Below are 20,604 nucleotides of genomic sequence, written 5' to 3'. Positions count from 1 at the left end.
TGAAACCAATATAACAAAGCATGTTAACTAACGAATTAAAATCCAAACTTAAAAAAAAAGTAATGTTTTACTTTTCGTATATTAAAAATATTGAAGGCATGAGTCTTTACAAAAAATATAAACTCCTTACATATGCACATAATAGTAATGTTTAAGAACTTTTATCTGCTAATAACTAAACAAATTTCCAGTCCAGTTATCCCCCCTTAATTGGGTATATACAGCTTTCCAGAGCTTATTCATCTTGCTTAACTGAAACTTTTTACCCATTGAGTAATAACTCCCCATTTCCTGCTCCCTGAGCCCCTGCCACCGCCATTTTACACTTTGATTCTATTATTTTGACTATTTTAGATAACTCATGTAAATGGAATCGTACAGTATTTGTCTTTCTGCGACTGGATTATTTCACTAAGCATAATTTCCTCAAGGCTCCATCAGTGTTGTTGCATATTGCAGAATTCCCTTCCTTTTTAAGACTGAATAGTATTCTGTGATATGTATATGGCACATTTTATTTATCCATTCGTCTGTTGATAGACATCTGGGTTGTTTCCACCTACCCAATTCTTTTTGTGACTTTTAGTTCCTTGAGTGCTTTCTCTTATCTCTGGCCATTTGCTCATGCTTTACCTCTTGCTCGGACCACTTTCTCCTGCTGCATGTACCGCCACTTAATGACAGTTAAGCTTCCTACCATCCTTCAGGTCTCAGCTTACAGATTGCTTGCTCTGAGAAAGACTTCACAGATCAAGTGGCAGTAGCATGTGAACTGGGTCTTTGGAAGTGAGTGGGAATTGCCTAAGCAAAGAATCAAAGGAAAAGGGAATTCTAATTACTAAGAACAGTGTGTACAAAATCTCAGTAACATAAAAGCACGACTTGTTTATGGAAAGGCAAACTGTGTAGTATAGTCAAAGTATAAGTTGTATAGAGGCATTTTGTGTTTGATTCCCTTCTTTTGTGTTCCCATGGACCACTGTACCTCCTCTATCATGGACGTAACACATGCCATTGTACCTGAGGGTTTTTTCATTTGTCTACCCGTTACAGTGTAAATTCCCTGTAGCCTCGTTCGTCATTGGTTACCCAATTCCTAGTTCATGATAGTAGGTACTCAATAAATATTTACTGAATGAGTAAGTGGATGGGGATGAGAGAGAGGAGTTTCCAACTGCCTATAACTGGACATCATTCACTTGTTTATATACTGTACTTCCTATGGGTCAGGGATCTTGCTGGCACTGAGCCATGATGACGAATAAAACCATAGCATATCTCCTCAAAAAAACTCATTGTCTAATGGGGAGAGAAAACATAAATAGAGAAATAACTGCAGAAGTGCTAGAAATTATATATAAACAGAGTTCCAGGGGCAGCTAGAAAATACTTCAGAGAGAAAATACAGCATCTGAAGTGGTACTTTAGAGACGAATGGGAACTATCCAGACAAAGCAACAAGGAAAGGCAATTCTAGATAGTAAGAACCATTTGCATAAATGTACAATTGTGTAAAAGCATGCCATCTTTACAGAAAGGTGAAGAGTTGAGTGTGGCTGGAGTGGAGGAAAATGAGTCCTGTATGCCCTATAAGATCAGTGAGTGTCAGAGGTGTTTAAGTAAGGGAAGGGAAGTGACATGATTGGATCTCATATTACGAATATAATTTTAGTGATAGTTTGAAGAATACACTGAAATGGTGGTATTGGAGGTGTCATACCAGTTAGGAGCCTGCTACAGAAAATCAAGAGATCAGTGAGACTACAAGCCAAGGGAGGACTAGATAGGAGAGGCATCATTCAAGAGAAATTTCTGATGGCTTGGTGACTGGTTATATAGGGTCAGCCAAAAAGAGAAAATGCAAATGGCCTCACTGTCTAACTTGGGAAATGAGGTGCTTGATTGGTCATTGAATGAGATTTGAGTACATAGACTTTCCTGTCCTAGGATAAGAGAGAATCACTGAGTTTGAAACGTCTCCAGTACGACAACTGGGGGAGATGTCTAAAGGCAGTTGCACATACGAATCTGATGCCCAGAAAGAAAGGTCATGCCTTGAGATGTAAATTTTGGACTCATCAGTATGTAGATGATAGTTGGACCACCAGTAGTATATGAGATATTCAGGTCTATTGTATGTAATAAAGGTGCTCAGTCCTGGCTGTGTATCACAATCACATGTGATTTTTCACAGGTGTAAATACCTGTGCCTCATCCATAGAGAGTCTGATTCAGAGGGTCAAGGGGGTGGGAGAGTGCTGAGCTTTTTTTTTTTTTTTTTTGTAATTCAGTGAGTAATTATTATGAGTAGCCAGAGTTAAAACACATCCTTTGTGTAAGCATAAGGGAAGAATCCTTGAAATTTAACGACAGTTAAGGATTCACGAGACAGGAAGAACCAGTAAAGAGACAGAAAGAAATTGCCCAAAGAAGGAAGAGGAGATTCAGGTGGGAGTATTACTCTGGAACTCAGAGGAGAATAGAACTCAAGATGCAAATTATGCTCAGAAGATTCCAACATAATTCCTTCAGAGATCAGCTCTCCTTTGACAATTCTGACAATCCATTGCTATATTAAGCATAAAATCAATCTTCTATGACTTCTTTTTATCATCCCAACTAAACAAACCAATTTCCTTTCTGAATTTCCTTATCTGTATCCCTTATTTTCCTATTTAATATGTCCTTGAATTGAAGCTATTTGAGTATAAATCTTATTTAGACTATTTTGGCTTCATAAGGTCTTTTATACATTTTGTTATTATTACTACCCACTGGTCCAAATATTTTGCATATAAGAGCCTGTAAATAAATATTTCTCAAATATACAGTTGTTGCCCTATAATTAGGAGTTCATAATATAGACGGGAAGGCAAGAACATGTGAAATAATGGCATCAAATATGTCAAAGTATTCAGTACCTGAGATTTTTTTAACTATAATTCTGATTCTTTTCAGGCTTTATATATTATTTTATTTTATTGGTTTTTATTTTATTTTTTTTTCAATATGAAATTTACTGTCAAATTGGTTTCCATACAACACCCAGTACTCATCCCAAAAGGTGCCCTCCTCAATACCCATCACCCACCCTCCCCTCCCTCCCATCCCCCATCAACCCTCAGTTTATTCTCAGTTTTTTTTAAATTTTTTTTTTCAACGTTTATTTATTTTTGGGACAGACAGAGACAGAGCATGAACGGGGGAGGGACAGAGAGAGAGAGGGAGACACAGAATCGGAAACAGGCTCCAGGCTCTGAGCCATCAGCCCAGAGCCCGACGCGGGGCTCGAACTCCCGGACCGCGAGATCGTGACCTGGCTGAAGTCGTACGCTTAACCGACTGCGCCACCCAGGTGCCCCTATTCTCAGTTTTTAAGAGTCTCTTATGGTTTGGCTCTCTCCCTCTCTGTTTTTTTTTTTTTTTCTTCCCCTCCCCCATGGTCTTCTGGTAAGTTTCTCAGGATCCACATAAGAGTGAAAACATATGGTATCTGTCTTTCTCTGTGTGACTTATTTCACTTAGCATAACACTCTCCAGTTCCATCCACGTTGCTACAAAAGGCCATATTTCATTCTTTCTCATTGCCAAGTAGTATTCCATTGTGTATATAAACCACAATTTCTTTATCCATTCATCAGTTGATGGGCATTTGGGCTCTTTCCATAATTTGGCTGTTGTTGAAAGTGCTGCTATACACATTGGGGTACAAGTGCCCCTATGCATCAGCACTCCTATATCCCTTGGGTAAATTCCTAGCAGTGCTATTCCTGGGTCATAGGGTAGATCTATTTTTAATTTTTTGAGGAACCTCCACACTGTTTTCCAGAGTGGCTGAACCAGTTTGCATTCCCACCAACAGTGCAAGAGGGTTCCCATTTCTCCACATCCTCTCCAGCATCTATAGTCTCCTGATTTGTTCATTTTAGCCACTCTGACTGGTGTGAGGTGGTATCTCAGTGTGGTTTTTGATTTGTATTTCCCTGATGAGGAGCGACGTTGAGCATCTTTTCATGTGCCTGTTGGCCATCTGGATGTCTTCTTTAGAGAAGTGTCTATTCATGCTTTTTGCCCATTTCTTCACCGGATTATTTGTTTTTCGGTATGGAGTTTGGTGAGCTCTTTATAGATTTTGGATACTAGCCCTTTGTCTGATATGTCATTTGCAAATATCTTTTCCCATTCCATTGGTTGCCTTTTAGTTTTGTTGATTGTTTCCTTTGCAGTGCAGAAGCTTTTTATCTTCATGAGGTCCCAACAGTTCATTTTTGTTTTTAATTCCCTTTTGTTTTGGGGATGTGTCAAGTAAGAAATTGCTGCGGCTGAAGTCAGAGAGGTTTCTTCCTGCTTTCTCCTCTAGGGTTTTGATGGTTTCCTGTCTCACATTGAGGTCCTTTATCCATTTTGAGTTTATTTTTGTGAATGGTGTGAGAAAGTGGTCTAGTTTCATCCTTCTGCATGTTGCTGTCCAGTTCTCCCAGCACCATTGGTTACAGAGACTTTTATCCATCGGATATTCTTTCCTGCTTTGTCAAAGATTAGTTGGCCATACTTTTGTGGGTCTAATTCTGGGGTTTCTATTCTATTCCATTGGTCTATGTGTCTGTTTTTGTGCCAATACCATGCTGTCTTGATGATTACAGCTTTGTAGTAGAGGCTAAAGTCTGTGATTGTGATGCCTCCCGCTTTGGTCTTCTTCAAAATCACTTTGGCTATTCGGGGTCTTTTGTGGTTCCATACACATTTTAGGATTGCTTGTTCTGGCTTTGAGAAGAATGCCAGTGCAATTTTTATTGGGATTGCATTGAATGTGTAGATAGCTTTGGGTAGTATTCACATTTTAACAATATTTATTCTTCCAATCCATGAGCACAGAATGTTTTTCCATTTCTTTATATCTTCTTCAATTTCCTTAATAAGCTTTCTATACTTTTCAGCATACAGATCTTTTACATCTTTGGTCAGGTTTATTCCTAAGTATTTTATGCTTCTTGGTGCAATTGTGAATGGGATCAGTTTCTTTATTTGTCTTTCTGTTCCTTCATTATTAGTGTATAAGAATGCAACTGATTTATGTACATTGATTTTGTATCCTGCAACTTTCCTGAATTCATGTATCAGTTCTAGCAGACTTTTGGTGGAGTCTGTCGGGTTTTCCATGTATAATATCATGTCATCTGCAAAAAGTGAGAGCTTGACTTCATCTTTGCCAATTTTGATGCCTTTGATTTCCTTTTGTTGTCTGATTGCTGGTGCTAGCACTTCCAACACTATGTGAAACAACAGCGGTGAGAGTGGACATCCCTGTCGTGTTCCTGATCTCAGGGGGAAAGCTCTCAGTTTTTCCCCATTGAGGATGATATTAGCTGTGGGATTTTCATAAATAGCTTTTATGATGTTTAAGTATGTTCCTTCTATCCCGACTTTCTCGAGGGTTTTTATTAAGAAAGGATGCTGAATTTTGTCAAATGCTTTTTCTGCATCGATTGACAGGATCATATGGTTCTTTTCTTTTCTTTTATTAATGTGCTGTATCACATTGATTGATTTGCGAATGTTGAACCAGCCCTGCATCCCAGGAATGAATCCCACTTGATCATGGTGAATAATTATTTTTATATGCTGCTGAATTCTATTTGCTAGTATCTTATTGAAAAATTTTGCATCCATATTCATCAGGGATATTGGCCTGTAGTTCTCTTTTTTTGCTGGGTCTCTGTCTGGTTTAGGAATCAAAGTAATAGTGGCTTCATAGAATGAGTCTGGAAGTTTTCCTTCCCTTTCTATTTTTTGGAACAGCTTGAGAAGGATAGGTATTATCTCTGCTTTAAATATCTGGTAGAATTCCCCAGGGAAGCCATCTGGTCCTGGACTCTTATTTGTTGGCAGATTTTTGGTAACTGATTCAATTTCTTCACTGGTTATGAGTCTGTTCAAGTTTTCTATTTCTTCCTGTTTTAGTTTTGGAAGGGTGTGGGTGCTTAGGAATTTGTCCATTTCTTCCAGGTTATCCAGTTTGTTGGCATATAATTTTTCATAATATTCCCTGATAATTGCTTGTATCTCTGAAGGATTGGTTGTAATAATTTCCATTTTCATTCATGATTTTATCTATTTGGGTCATCTCCCTTTTCTTTTTGAGGAGCCTGGCTAGAGGTTTATCAATTTTGTTTATTTTTTCAAAAAACCAACTCTTGGTTTCATGGATCTGCTCTACAGTTTTTTTAGATTCTACATTGTTTATTTTTGCTCTGATCTTTATTATTTCTCTTCTTCTGCTGGGTTTAGGCTCTCTTTGCTGTTCTGCTTCTATTTTCTTTAGGTGTGCTGTTAGGTTTTGTATTTGGGATTTTTCTTGTTTCTTGAGATAGGCCTGGATTGCAGTGTATTTTCTTCTCAGGACTGCCTTTGCTGCATCCCAAAGCGTTTGGATTGTTGTATTTTCATTTTCATTTGTTTCCATATATTTTTAAATTTCTTCTCTAATTGTCTGGTTGACCCACTCATTCTTTAGTAGGGTGTTCTTTAACCTCCATGCTTTTGGAGGTTTTCCAGACTTTTTCCTGTGGTTGATTTCAAGCTTCATAGCATTGTGGTCTGAAAGTGTGCATGGTATGATCTCAATTCTTGTATACTTATGAAGGGCTGTTTTGTGACCCAGTATGTGATCCTTCTTGGAGAATGTTCCATGTGCACTCGAGAACAAAGTACATTCTGTTGCTTTGACATGCAGAGTTCTAAATATATCTGTCAAGTCCATCTGATCCAATGTATCATTCAGGGCCCTTGTTTCTTTATTGATCCTGTGTCTAGATGATCTACCCATTGTTGTAAGTAGACTATTAAAGTCCCCTGAAATTACCACATTCTTATCAGTAAGGTTGCTTATGTTTGTAATTGTTTTATATATTTGGGGGCTCCTGTATTCGGCACATAGACATTTATAATTGTTAGCTCTTCCTGATGGATAGACCCTGTAATGATTATATAATGCCCCTCTTCATCTCTTGTTACAGCCTTTAATTTAAAGTCTAGTTTGTCTGATATAAGTATGGCTACTCCAGGTTTCTTTTGACTTCCAGTAGCATGATAGATAGTTCTCCATCCCGTCACTTTCAATCTGAAGGTGTCCTCAGGTCTAAAATGAGTCTCTTGTAGACAGCAAATAGATGGGTCTTGATTTTTTTACCCATTCTGATACCCTATGTCTTTTGGTTGGAGCATTTAGTCCATTTACATTCAGTGTTATTATAGAAAGATATCGGTTTAGAGTCATTGTGATGTCTGTAGGTTTCATGCTTGCAGTGATGTCTCTGGTACTTTGTCTCACAGAATCCCCCTTAGTATCTCTTGTAGGGCTGGTTTAGTGGTGATGAATTTCTTCAGTTTTTGTGTGTTTGGGAAAACCTTTATCTCTCCTTCTATTCTGAATTACAGACTTGTTGGATAAAGAATTCTCAGCTACATATTTTTTTCTGTTCGTCACATTGAAGATTTCCTGCCATTCCTTTCTGGCCTGCCAAGTTTCGGTAGATAGGTCTGTCACTAGTCTTATCAGTCTCCCTTTATATGTTTATAGAGCTGTATATAGAGCATGTTTATCCCCAGCTGCTTTCAGAATTTTCTTGTTATCCTTGTATTTTGCCAGTTTCACTATGATATGTCGTGCAGAAGATCGATTCAAGTTACGTCTGAAGGGAGTTCTCTGTGCCTCTTGGAGTTCAATGATTTTTTCCTTCCCCAGATCGGGGAAGTTCTCAGCTATGATTTGTTCAAGTACACCTTCAGCCCCTTTCTCTCCCTCTTCCTCTTCTGAAATTCCTATCATACGGTTATTGTTACATTTGATTGCATCACTTAGTTCTCTAATTCTCCCCTCATACTGCTGGATTTTTTTCTCTCTCTTTTTATCAGCTTCCTCTTTTCCCATAATTTTATCTTCTAATTCACCTATTCTCTCCTCTGCCTCTTCAATCCGAGCTGTGGTCGCCTCCATTTTATTTTGTGCCTCATTTATAGCATTTTTTAGCTCCTCATGACTATTTCTTAATCCCTTGATCTCTGTAGCAATAGATTCTCTGCTGTCCTCTATACGTTTTTCAAGCTCAGCAATTATTTTTATGACTATTATTCTAAATTCTTGTTCTGTTAGAGTGCTTAAGTCGTTTTTGATCAATTCATTAGCTGTTGCTACTTCCTGGAGTTTCTTTTGAGGAGAATTCTTCCGTTTCATCATTTTGGATAGTCCCTGGGGTGGTGTGGAACTGCAGGGAACTTCCCCTGTGCTTTCTGGAGTAACTTGCGTTGGTGGGCGGGGCCATAGTCAGACCCACTGCTGGGGCCACAGTCAGACTGGTGTGTACCTTATCTTCCGCTCTCCCAGGGGTAGGACTCACTGTGGAGTGGTGTGGCCCCTGTCTGGGCTACGTACACACTGCCAGGTTTGTGGTGCTGCTTCCATGGGGTCTGGCATATTACCTGGGGTGGATCCACAAGGTGCACCAGGATGGGAGGGGTAGGCTCAGCTTGCTTTGCCATCAGTGGTCTGCTGCGGGAAGGGTCTTGCAGCACCGGGAGGGGGGCCGACCCATCAGAGGGATGGATCCACAGAAGCACAGCGTTGGGTGTTTGCGCGGTGCAAGCAAGTTCGTGATGGGAACTGGTTCCCTTTGGAATTTCGGCTGGGGGATGGGAGAGGGAAATGGCGCTTGCCAGTGCCTTTGTTCCCCGCCAAGCTGAGCTCTGTCTTCCAGGGCTCAACATTTCTCCCTCCTGGTATCCTCTCACCCTCCCGCTCTCCAGGCAGAGCTGCTGACTTTTAACATTCCATATGTTAAGTCCTGCTCGCTGTCAGAACACACTCCGTCTGGCCCTCCACTTTTGCAAGCCAGATTCAGGGGCTCTGCCTTGCTGGGTGGGCTGGCTGCCCCTCCACCACCCCAGCTCCCTCCCTCCAGTCCATGTAGCACGCACCACCTCTCTGCCCTTCCCACTCTCTTCCGTGGGCCTCTCGTCTATGCTTGGCTCTGGAGAGTCCGTTCTGCCGGTCTTCTGGTGTTTTTCTGGGTTATTTAGGCAGGTGTGGGTGGAATCTAAGTGATCAGCTGGACCAGGTGATCCCAGCGTCCTCCTACGCCGCCATCTTCTCCTCCCTATTTTATTGGTTTTTAAATATAATTTATTGTCAAATTAGCTAACATACAGTGTGTACAGTGTGCTCTTGGTTTTGGGGGTAGATTCCCATGGTTCATCACATACATACAACACCCAGTGGAGGTTCCTCAAAAAATTAAAAATAGAACTACCCTACGACTCAGAAATAGCACTACCTAGGAGTTTATCCAAAGGATACAAGAGTGCTAAGTCATAGGGGCATCTGTATCCCAATGTTTACAATTCTGATTTTAAATCGAGTACATTACCCCTGAAATCTATCCAACTGAAAAAATCATATTCAGCAAGGTAAAAATTGTTGCCAACTGGTGTAAATGTTTGTGATACCAATTTTATTTAACAAACATACCCAATATGAATGTCGAATTTACTTGTTTTCTCCTTTTCTCTTTATAGAGGATAAGGATCCTAATTTGGACACAATGTTGAATATCCCATCAGCACTTACTGCAACAGTAATTCCTGTCGTAGTGACTGTTCCTCAAGGCAAAGGAAAACCAAAATCAAAAGGCAAAGAAAAACCCAGAGAATCAATTAAAGAAGAGGAACACCCAAAAGAAGAAGAGAAAAAGGTACAGGGACTTGCCATGGATTCCAAAACTCTACTCCTACCTCAGTGTTAACTTTTTTTAAATCATGAGTTAGGTCCATAGTGTTATTGCACCACACATACATTCTTGTGCAAATGAATTAACATTCCCTGGAGTTTCAATTTTGAATGAATGAGAAGAGATGTGCACACAGGAGTTGGGTCCCTATGCCAGGAGACATATTGTCATATACATCTCTCTCAGGTCTTTCATTCTAAACTCAGCAGGACAAGCTCAGCCTTTTTTGCCACTCTGGTTCTTGAGTTTTCTTTGCTCTTGGTTGGTTAAGTTCCTACCATTCTCTAAGTACTTTATTTAGCTTCATTAGATAAATAACAATTGAAAGAGGAGCATCTTTAATTAAATAATGGAAATGCTTCCATTTGGTAAACTTGGGCTTAGATTTATATGCCAAGGATTGAAGGACAGCCCGCTTCTGGCTAAAGACCAGTTCACCCTGTACCTCCAACCTGCCACCCAATGCAGACACACACTCACAGAGGCTTTGGTTCCAAACATGTTCCTGATAGAAGAATACAGATCAAAAGAGGAGCAAGAAGAAAACCACTGATGAACTCTTGACTCTTTAGGCATTTACTAGAACAGCTGTGCAGTTTGTACAATGTACAAACACTCAACTCATTAGAATAAAAAACGTGTTAAAAAGAGATCAGGGATCTTGATTTCAGACCTCGGCCCTCTGAAAGTTGTGGGGTTAGTATGCTACTTAGCCTCTCTGTACCATATTTATTTAGCTTTACTGCAAGATGACTTTTCTCAAGCCAGGACACTTGACCCTTGCTAAATGAAAATTGCATGGTGTTTGAGCAGAATAGCCCTGGATAATTCATTAATTTGACTGAAAGCAATTTGGTAGCAAACCAGTCAGCTCTCCTAAAATTTTTAAAAAGTGACGCTAATGGAAGGATGGGAGATAATTACTGGTTTTTTGTGTAATGGTAGATTTGTCATGGCAAGGTTCATGTCTTTAAGCAGTATTGTTCATTTTACAGAATTTCATAATTTCTTTCCTCTTAATTTAGTTTTGTGTTTTTAATTAATTTTTAGCTAACTTTTCAGGTTTTATTATTTGTTAGTAACAAAGGCAGAGCAATTTAAATGATCAACAGTAGAAGACTAATTAGAATAAACTAAAGATCCAGAAACAAGGGATCGGTTGGAATGACTTTAGTGGCTAACTGGAAAGAAAGCCGACTGGAAAAACTGAAATTATTATCATGAGGGGTTGGTTGGAAGCAACCAAATAACTTTGATTCTGGAATGCAATTAACCAACCAGGTATTCAGGCATAGTTGGCATAAAATTAATTAGGATTTTTCCCTAGACACACCCAAACTTCATCAGTTTATAAATAATCTTTTTATGCCATTTTTAAATTGTTTTTACTTACTACAAAAGTAATGCCTGCTTATTAGAGAAAAATAAGGACACATATCCTAACAGCATAACGTCTCTAACACCCAAACTTTAAAAAATACACAAAGTGGGTAGTGGGGATGTGGTCAGCCTTTACACCCACACTTGCAAACAGAAATATCATTCAAGGCCTACTTCAAGGCCCAACTCCTCCATGATCCTTTCCTAACTATTCTCATTAACTTTGATATCTTCATTTTTTGAGGAGAGATGTGCCAACCATTTGGTACTATAATTTAATTGTTTCACATGTCTATGTACCATTCTACAATATAGAATATAAATTGCACAAAGGTAGAGACTCATGCATTTTATAGGTTCCATCACAGGGCCCACTAGTCATTGGCAAGTCATATGTTAAGCACTCAGCAAGTCCATGCTTAGTCGTAATAAATCAATAGCTCATTTAGAAAATAACACTTATTCACATGTTAAATTATTTACAGGAAGAAGTGGAACCAGAACCTGTTTTACAAGAGACTCTTTATGTTCCCACTTTCCAAAACCTAAATGTGTCTTGCCCCAATGGGCTCCTAGTGACCTTCATTGGGCAAGAGTCTACAGGTGAGTGTTAGCTGGTGTAGAGCAAGGAGGGAGTGGAGCAAAAAAATATAGAAAACAATTAAATCACCATTGAAAGTGTGTATTTTCCTACTAGTTAAATATACTTGTTAATAATGAACAATAGGCTAATAATAATAATAACCCTCATTTTCTGAGCATTTCCTGTTAGCTTGGCACTAAGTATTTAATACACATGAAAAAATACAACTGTTATAGGGGCGCCTGGGTGGTTCAGTCGGTTGAACATCCAACTCTTGATTTTGGCTCAGATGATGATCTCATGGTTCATGATATCAAGCCCCGCATTGGGCTCTGCACTGTTGGCCAGGAGCCTGCTTGGGGTTCTCTCTGGCGCTCCCCTGCTCATGTTCTCTCTCTCTCTCTCTCTCTCAAAATAAATAAATAAACATTTTTTAAAACTACAACTATTTTAAGCTAAGTCCTAGTAATTCCATTTTACAAAATAAATTGAGGCTTCGGGAGGTTCATTAATTTGCCTAAGGTCACTCAACTCCTAAGTGGCAGAGATGAAAGTCCAGTGATGGCAAAGCCTAGAGGCCATACAGAAATAACAGACATTATAAAATCATATGCTGATACTTGAGAACAAGACTGATTTCCTTCAAGCATTCAACCTGTACTTGCCTCTCCCTCCTTTGTGCTCACTGTCCTTTGTTTTGATCAGACCAGCAAATTAATATACCTGCGTCCCTTCATAGAGGCAGGAAGACAGGGCCCACAATAGCTGTTAAGAGCACTGGCTTTGCCATCACTGGACCAAGAATGGACTTTTATCTCTGCCACTTAGGAGTTGAGTGACCTTAGTCACAATAAGTACAAGTAGGATTTCTTTAATTACCCTAATTGGGGCATCCACGTTGGTGACTGAATTTGCATATCACTTAAATGGAGACCCACTATTGCGATAGAATTAACAGAAGCAGCAAAGCAAACATGGGCCTGGGACTTGAGTTCTGACTCTATGGCCCTTTCAGTTACTTACTGTCTCTAGACCATGTTTCTTCATCTATAAATGTTGTATTGTATCAGTGGGTCTTGATCTTTTTTCACAACCAAATATTCTCTTTATTATCATTTCCTTATGTACACCATATTGGAAAAGTATATCTATCAAAGAAAAAGAGTATGCCTATTGAAAAATAATTCAATGTCATATTTACTTGCCACCCAAATGAAAAGAAACTAAATGTTGCAGTTGATCTTATTTGTCTCAATCTTTTTTAGTATATGTGCTGCCGAAGCGAGCACAGATTTGTCTCAATCTTGTTTTTCATTAGGCTTTATCAATTATTAAAAATAGACCATGATTCTTGGAATCGATTTCCCAGGATTCCTAGTGGTCCAGGTTTTCCATGATGAGATGACTGTGTGATGACCATGAAGGGTCTTCCAGAGTCAAAGTCAAAGATGTTATGAGTGTACTAAGAGGGATATTTCTAGATAAGAACATATTTGTCTGCTTGTTCACTTGATCCTATTATCAAATTCCAGCTTTCCACCTTTTTTTATTAGTTTCATTATCTAGCCTGATATTTTCATCCTTATATCATGGTAGACAACGTGGTTAATAATAACTCTGCTTGGAACATGTAATCTTTTAAAAATCTTCCATATATTAGGAATATCCTTATTCAAGTCTGAACATAATTACAACATAAATACCAAAGGAGCAATGTTTTCATTAGGGTCAGCCTTGCACAGAAGGGGGGAAGGTCATGCGGTATATGAAGAAAGAGCTTTCTTGGGTGACCTTGGACAAGTCATAACCCCTCTCCACCTGAATTTCTTCATTTATAAGATAGTGTCATATACTAAACAGGGTTATTATGAGTATTAAATGAGAAAATACTTTCTAATTTGGAGCATACTAATCCAGTGTTAGGTTTTGGGTGGTTTTTGTTTATTTTGGGTCATGGTAGCAGCAGTTGTTTTTACAACATGAGAAAACAGTTAAGCCTAGAGACCCGTTCAACTCCTAGGCCTGCCACTTAACTGTGTGACCTTAGAGAAGCTATAAGCCTTTCCAGCCTCCATTTCTTCAAAACCCTGGAAAGTGAAGTCTCCGTTAAAAGTTCGCTGGGATGAGCTGAATAAAATACATATACAAAGCATTTAACATATAAAAACATCCAAGTAAGTGCTTATTAGTTTATTGTTAGTAATACTTCTGTGACTTAGAGGGTATCACGGAGGGCCCTCATTTCAAAATACTTTTCTGTGAGCCTGATACAGTCCTTGAAATGCCATCATTACATGTTGATAAACCACTTTACAAATTGAGAAGAGGAAAATATTTGGTTAGCAAAAACTGAATTCTCGTTAATATTTTCTTTTGAAGGAAATTACCAGGTGCTTTTCTCCTTGATTGCCAGCTTAGAGTAGAATGCTGAGAAAAATCTGGATTTGGTTAGAGATGAAGAGACGATGTTAACTCTGAAAAATGATGAAATATTTTGGAAGGGCAAGCCTGAAGTGAGTGACTCCCCCTGAGGCTCCAGGCAGCCAGGGGTCACCAGGAGAGCATTGAGCACCCAGGGGCAAGAGCTTAGTCGAGGGCAAGAGAAAAGTGCCAACAGGGAGAAAAGGGAACCTCTAAGACAGCAAAGCTCTGCTTCCTTCCTAATTTTGCCAGAGATGTCCTAGAACTCATGAGAAAGAATGGGTTGTACATAGAGAAGGTACCTATTGAGTACCTATAGACGACCTTCTTTACTACATTTGACCATAGCAAAGGTAGAAAAGAACCAGTGCTCTGCGCCATCAGTCATGACATGGAAACTGCCCTATTACTCAGCTGTAGACAGAAGAATGAAAACAATTAATTAAAAAGATAAAACACCGGCCACACAGCATTGCCCAGTCCACATTAAGGCTTGCTTTTTTTTCAGATGGGAATGTTATGGATGAGGAACCCACTTGGGACATCATGGTCCGGCAGAGCTACCCCCAGAAGGTGAAACACTATGAGTACTATAAGACGGTGATGCCACCAGTGGAACAGGAGGCATCAAGAGTTATCACCAGGCAAGGCACTGTTGTCAAGTACATGTTGGATGGATCCACACAGGTAAGAGAATGTTAGATAAATAATTCTCCTTCCTGCTGCAAAGTAAAATACAAACAAGCTATGGGGCAGGAGTAGTATTGTGGTAGGTAAGAGGCACAACCCACTTGAAAATGGAGTGACACCAGAGATGGAAAATTGAGAATAGAACAGTAGAATAGAATAGAATAGTCTGCCAATAAGACTATTTGTATCCTTATTATAAATAAGCTTATTCTATATATGACCCAAGGCTGAGGATTAAACACAGTGTTCGCCTCCTCTGCCTCTCAAGGCACCTTAAAATAATAAAAAAAAAAAAATACTTTTGAATAGTGCATTCACAACTGTACTGCAAAACAACAAGATGTGTCATCAGTGGATGAAAATTTTGTAAGGATTTCTAGAAAATGCAAGTCAGGTGAGATCAGACTGACGGAGAAACATAAGAAAGTTTAAAACATGTACAGTGAAAAGCCTGCAGCAAAATTCAAACTCAGAAGTTTTAACACAGACATTTCACAGATGGAGATCTGCACTCAGAAAATCGAGTTAGTGTCCCAGGTGACTCACTACTACCTGGAGGGTGGCAACCAGACATCAAAATACCCAGGAGATGTGTGTCCTGCTCCATTCCTTCCCAGCGACCAGAGGCTACGCCACCAAGAAGTGAACAGGGATCCTCAAACAGAAATATGACTGTGCACCCAAGAGTCATCAACCTTACAGAAAAACCAACTGCATGAAAGTAAATTACAGAATAATAAAAAATTAAAGACAGAGCACCTAAAAAGAAGCATAGTTAAACAAAAAACTTGGAAGTGAGTAGAAGTAATATAGACAGAGACTTGAGAGGCTAACAATCTATAAAATAACAATAAAAAAAGAAAAGTTGCTGGGGAAAAAAATCGAGAGTTTTAGATACTAAAAATGACAATTGTGTATCAAATCACTGTGTTGTACACCTGAAAGTCAGATAATAGTGTATGTCAGTATACTTCAATTAAAAATTTAAGAGGGGTTCCTGGGTGGCTCAGTCAGTTAAGTGACCCACTCTTGATTTTGGCTCAGGTCATGATCTCATGGTTATTGAGTCCAAGCCCCGTGTCAGGCTCCGCACTGACAGTGTGGAACCTGCTTGGGATTCTCTCTCTCTCTCCCTCTCCCTCTCTCTCTGCCCCTCCTCTGCTCATGCATGCTCTCTCTGTCTCTCTCTCTCTCTCAACATAAATAAACTTTAAAAATACAAAATAAATAAAAATTTAAAAGGAGAAAAAAACAAGAAAAATAATTGTGAAAATTGGGGGGGTGGGGGAGTGGATTGTGAGGGAGAGAAAAGTTAAGAGACATGGAAAAGGGATCTGAAGAATACAATCTCCAGAAGAAGAAAATGGTGGGAGTGAAGAAGGAAAATAAAGAAAGAAACAACATAGGGAATTTTCCCAGAACGAAAAAAAAAAATACTTTGGATTAAACAAGAGTCAATCAGGATTGATACTAATAATCTTTAAAAGATCATCTAGATATGTTGTAGTGCAGTTTTGGGACTGCGCAGATAGACAATCCCGAAAGCTTCCTAAAGGTAACCAGTTACCTAGTACAGAATGGACAGGATGGACGTTAGATTTCTCATGAGCAGCAGCTGGTGGTGGTTCTTGTCACATTGGTAAGCGATAGAGATTGATCCAGACAGATGTATCTGTAGTACCTGTAGACGACATATCTACTAGATAGATATCGACAGACACTAAACATTTAAATATGTGATAAAGTTTTAAATGTAGTCATTATGTAAGTTTCAACAGAGTGCATAATTTTCCAATGACATAGGGGAAGGATAAAGAATAGAGAAAATAGGGGTTCCTGGATGGCTCAGTCGGTTAAGTGTTCAACTTTGGCTCAGGTCATGATCTCACGGTTCATGAGTTCAAGCCCTGCAGCAAGCTCTATGCTAACAGCTCGGAGCCTGAAGCCTGCCTTGGATTCTGTGTCTCCTTCTCTCTCTGCCCCTCAGCTCATGCTCTATCTCTCTCTAAAATAAATAAACATTAAAATTTTTTTTAATGGAGAAAATAAAAACTCAAGTTAATCCAATAAAAGACAAGAAATAAAAAGAAAGGAAACAAAATAGAAGGTAAACGGAAAACATTAAATAATATTATTTTGCTGGATAGTAAGCTATTCTCTCTGCGCTCCCAATCTATCCTCCTATATTATGTTTGTGTTGCTGAGTCTGGAGGTCTGCAAAGAGCGTTTTTCTTTTGGATTTATTTTAACTTATGTCAGTTTGACACAGCATCAAATGTTAACCAGCCTCTTGCTTGCTTCTGAGAATGTAAGGATTTCGCTTTTCCTTCAGATTCTCTTTGCCGATGGTGCCGTGAGCAGTAGTCCTGATTCAGGTTCTGTTTGTCCTCCTGGTGAAATGCCAACAAGCCCTCACAGCGGCGACTTTATGGACACGGCTTCTCAGCATAAATCAGAAATTGTACCATCTGAGATTGTCATCACAAAGAAAGGTAATAATTGAAGCCTTTCAGTTTATAATGGATTTAATAAGCCTTCAAATGCTCAATAAATGTTCATTATTGTTATTCTTTTATTTCTCATCTTTTCTATGAATATATTCATCTATACTCATAGACGCATATACATATGTATAAATTTTAATTGGAATCACGGCATTACACACTGTCATGAACTGCTTCCTTCTCGTAGTACTAAATAACGAACATTTTCCTATGCCATTATATACACTTCCACATTAGGTCTAGTGCTGGGCTAGTGTTTTAGGGTTAGTTGACCAGATCAGCAATGTCAAGGTTCTAAGTAGGCATCTCTTTGGTTCTCTTGACTTTCCTCAGAGCTGCAAAGGCCCCAGGTTCTCATGTAGTAACCCTCAAAGCAAAACACGAAGAGAGTGGACACAAGAACTTTCAAGGTTGTCTCTCTATCAGGGAGGAGAACATTTCTGGATTCCACTGCCTTCCCCCACCAGAAGACCTTCCCTTATATCTCACTGACTAGACCTGGCCAGGGACCCAAGCTGGAAAAACAAGCATTTGACGTTTCTGGCCTTTTTCTCAGGAGATGCGCACTACCTGTAGGGAAAAAAGAAGTCCGGTAACAGTTGAGTAAGCAATCAACAGTGTCTGCCATAGTCTAAATTATGAAATTGCTCTCCTCAGAGGTATTCTCGATTTACACCCCTACCTCTTGTGTTGTACGAAAATATTTCCTTCCTCATACCCTTGCCGATGCTGGATTTCCTCATTCTCTTAATCTTATTCCATTTGATAATTAATAATCTTATTATTGTGTTAATTTGCATTTCTTTATTACTGGTGAGGTTGAACATTTAATAATTTTTTTCTTTATGAATTTTTCTATTCACATATTTTCTTGTTTACCTTTGGGAGGTTCATTATTTACATATTTATTTGTAAGAGATCTTTAGATGTAGGACATGTGTGTTTGTGTACCAGGCACAATTCTGAATAAAGTATTAAATCAGTGAATCCTCATAGCAACCCTGTGTGATATATATTTTAATAATCCCACTTTACAGATGATGAAATTGAGACACAGAGAGGTTAAATAACTGCCTTGAGGACTCTCAGCTAGTAAGTGGGAGAGCTGGGATTTGGATCTGGGCACCTGCGTTGCAAATTTTTCTCAATCTCTCATTTGACTTAAATGGTCTGAGACCAGGATTTAATCTTCTTTGTCAGTTTCACACACACACCCCTCCCCACCACCACCACAGTAACCAATGACCAAGAGGCAAATTGAATTCCTTTTTTGGTTACTCAAAATTTAGTGAAATAGACTTTCCTTTGGTAGTAGCAAAAGGTCCTTGGTTGAAGTGAATGAAAGCGTCCTCATAGCTTTCAAACTCCCCAGCTCAAAGGCTCCTTCCTTTTCTGATAGGAGAGGACTTCATGTAAGGGTGGCCACTTTCCTTAGCATCCCACAGGGTTCCAAAGAGTTTCCACCTCCAGCATGGTGTGCTCCAGATTTCTTCAAAGCCCTCCCGTCCGAGGTGATGCATTCACTTTAAAAACAAAAACAAAACGAAAAACAGATTTTTTTCTTTTTGAGAGAGAGAGAGAGAGAGAGAGAGAGAGAGAGTGCATGGGCAGGAGAGTGGCACAGGGAGAGGGAGAATCTTAAGCAGGCTCCACACTTCAGCACAGAGCCCAATGCCAAGCTAGATCCTACAACTGTGAGATCGTGACCTGAGCCAAAGTCAAGAGTCCAACACTCAACTGACTGAGCCACCCAGGTGCCTCTAGACTTTTTTAAAAAGTTTTTTAAAAATATGTATTTAGTTTTGAGAGAGAGAGAGACAGAGCGTGAGCAGGGGGAGGAGGAGAGAGAGAGGGAGACACAGAATCTGAAGCACAGAGCACAACGCGGGGCTTGAACTCACAAACTGTGAGTTCATGACCTGAGCCAAAGTCGGTTGCTCAACCGACTGAGCCACCCACGGGCCCCACTAGACTTTGTTTTTAAGAGCAATTTTAGGTTTGCAGAAAAAATGTGCAGAAAGTACAGAATTCCTCCGTGCTTCCTCTCTACCTGGCTCACTGTTGTCCCTGTTTTAAACACATGTCATGGGGCGCCTGGGTGGCTCAGTCAGTTGAGCATCTGACTTCAGCTCAGGTCTTGATCTCACGGTTCGTGAGTTCAAGCCCCACGTTGGGCTCTGTGCTGACGGCTCAGGACCTGGAGCCTGTTTCAGATTCTGTGTCTCCCTCTCTCTCCGCCCCACCCCTGCTTGTGCTCTGTCTCTATCTTTCAAAAAAAATGAATAAACATTAAAAAAATTAATAAACACATGTCTTACAAATTGATGAACCAATATTGATACATTATTATTAACTGAAGTCCATAGTTTGCATTAGGGTTCAATCTTTGATATGTACAGTTCTAAGAGTTTTGACAAATGCGTAATGTAGTGAATCCTACCACTACAATATCATACAGAATAATTTTACTCTCTGTGGGAAAAAAACAAAAACCCTGTGCTCTATTTATTCATCTTTCTCCTCACCCTCTCCCAAAAACCAGTACCCGTGAGCCAACACTCTCTTTTCCCCTCCACCCAGGACCTTGGAACCACTAATCTACTTTCTGTTTCTATGGATTTACACATTCTGGACATTTCATATAAACAGAAGCATACAATATAAGACCTTTTGTGACTGGTTTCTTTTTATCTAGTGTAATATTTTCAAGGGTCATCCATGTTGTAACTTGTGTCAGTACCTCATTTTTATAGCCGAAGAATATTCTCTTGTATGGATGTACCACACTTCGTTTACACATTCATCAATGATGGACATATAGGTCGTTTCCACTTTTAGGAAATTACAAATAAAGCTGATGCAAACATTTCTGTACAAGTTTTTGTGTGGACATATATTTTCATTTCTCTTGAGTACATAAACTAGGAGTGGAATTGCTGGAATAATAACTCTATGTTTCTCGTTTTGAGCACCTGATAAACTGTTTTCCAAAGCAGCTGCATTATTTTATTTTTCACCAGCATGTTGAACACTTTTTCATGTGCTTAGTGGCCATTTTTTACCTTCTTTGGAGAAATGTCTATTCAAATCCTTTCCCCAATTTTTTAAAAGTTATCTATCCTCTTATTATTGAGTTGTAAGTATACTTTGTATATTTTAGATACAACTTCCTTATCAGATACATGATTTGTGAATATTTTCTCCCATTCTTTGTGCTCTTTTTCTACATTCTTCATGATGTCTT

The 20,604-nt window shown here is 39.2% G+C and overlaps 1 protein-coding gene across 1 annotated transcript in view; it reads left to right on the top strand.

The window, feature by feature from the left end:
- Nucleotides 1-20,604, top strand: part of SPAG17 (sperm associated antigen 17) — a 236,047-nt gene that overhangs the window by 140,081 nt on the left and 75,362 nt on the right. The window contains exons 27-30 of the mRNA XM_086717947.1: nucleotides 9,571-9,746; nucleotides 11,648-11,765; nucleotides 14,675-14,853; nucleotides 17,189-17,348. Of these exons, the coding sequence (XP_086574073.1) occupies nucleotides 9,571-9,746; nucleotides 11,648-11,765; nucleotides 14,675-14,853; nucleotides 17,189-17,348 (633 nt within the window). The remainder of the gene's footprint in view (nucleotides 1-9,570; nucleotides 9,747-11,647; nucleotides 11,766-14,674; nucleotides 14,854-17,188; nucleotides 17,349-20,604) is intronic.

This window comes from Puma concolor, chromosome C1, assembly GCF_028749965.1.
Source record: "Puma concolor isolate L17-30 chromosome C1, mPumCon1.1.hap2, whole genome shotgun sequence".
Classification (NCBI taxonomy): Eukaryota; Metazoa; Chordata; class Mammalia; order Carnivora; family Felidae; genus Puma; species Puma concolor.
This window is presented reverse-complemented; position numbering and strand designations above follow the sequence as displayed.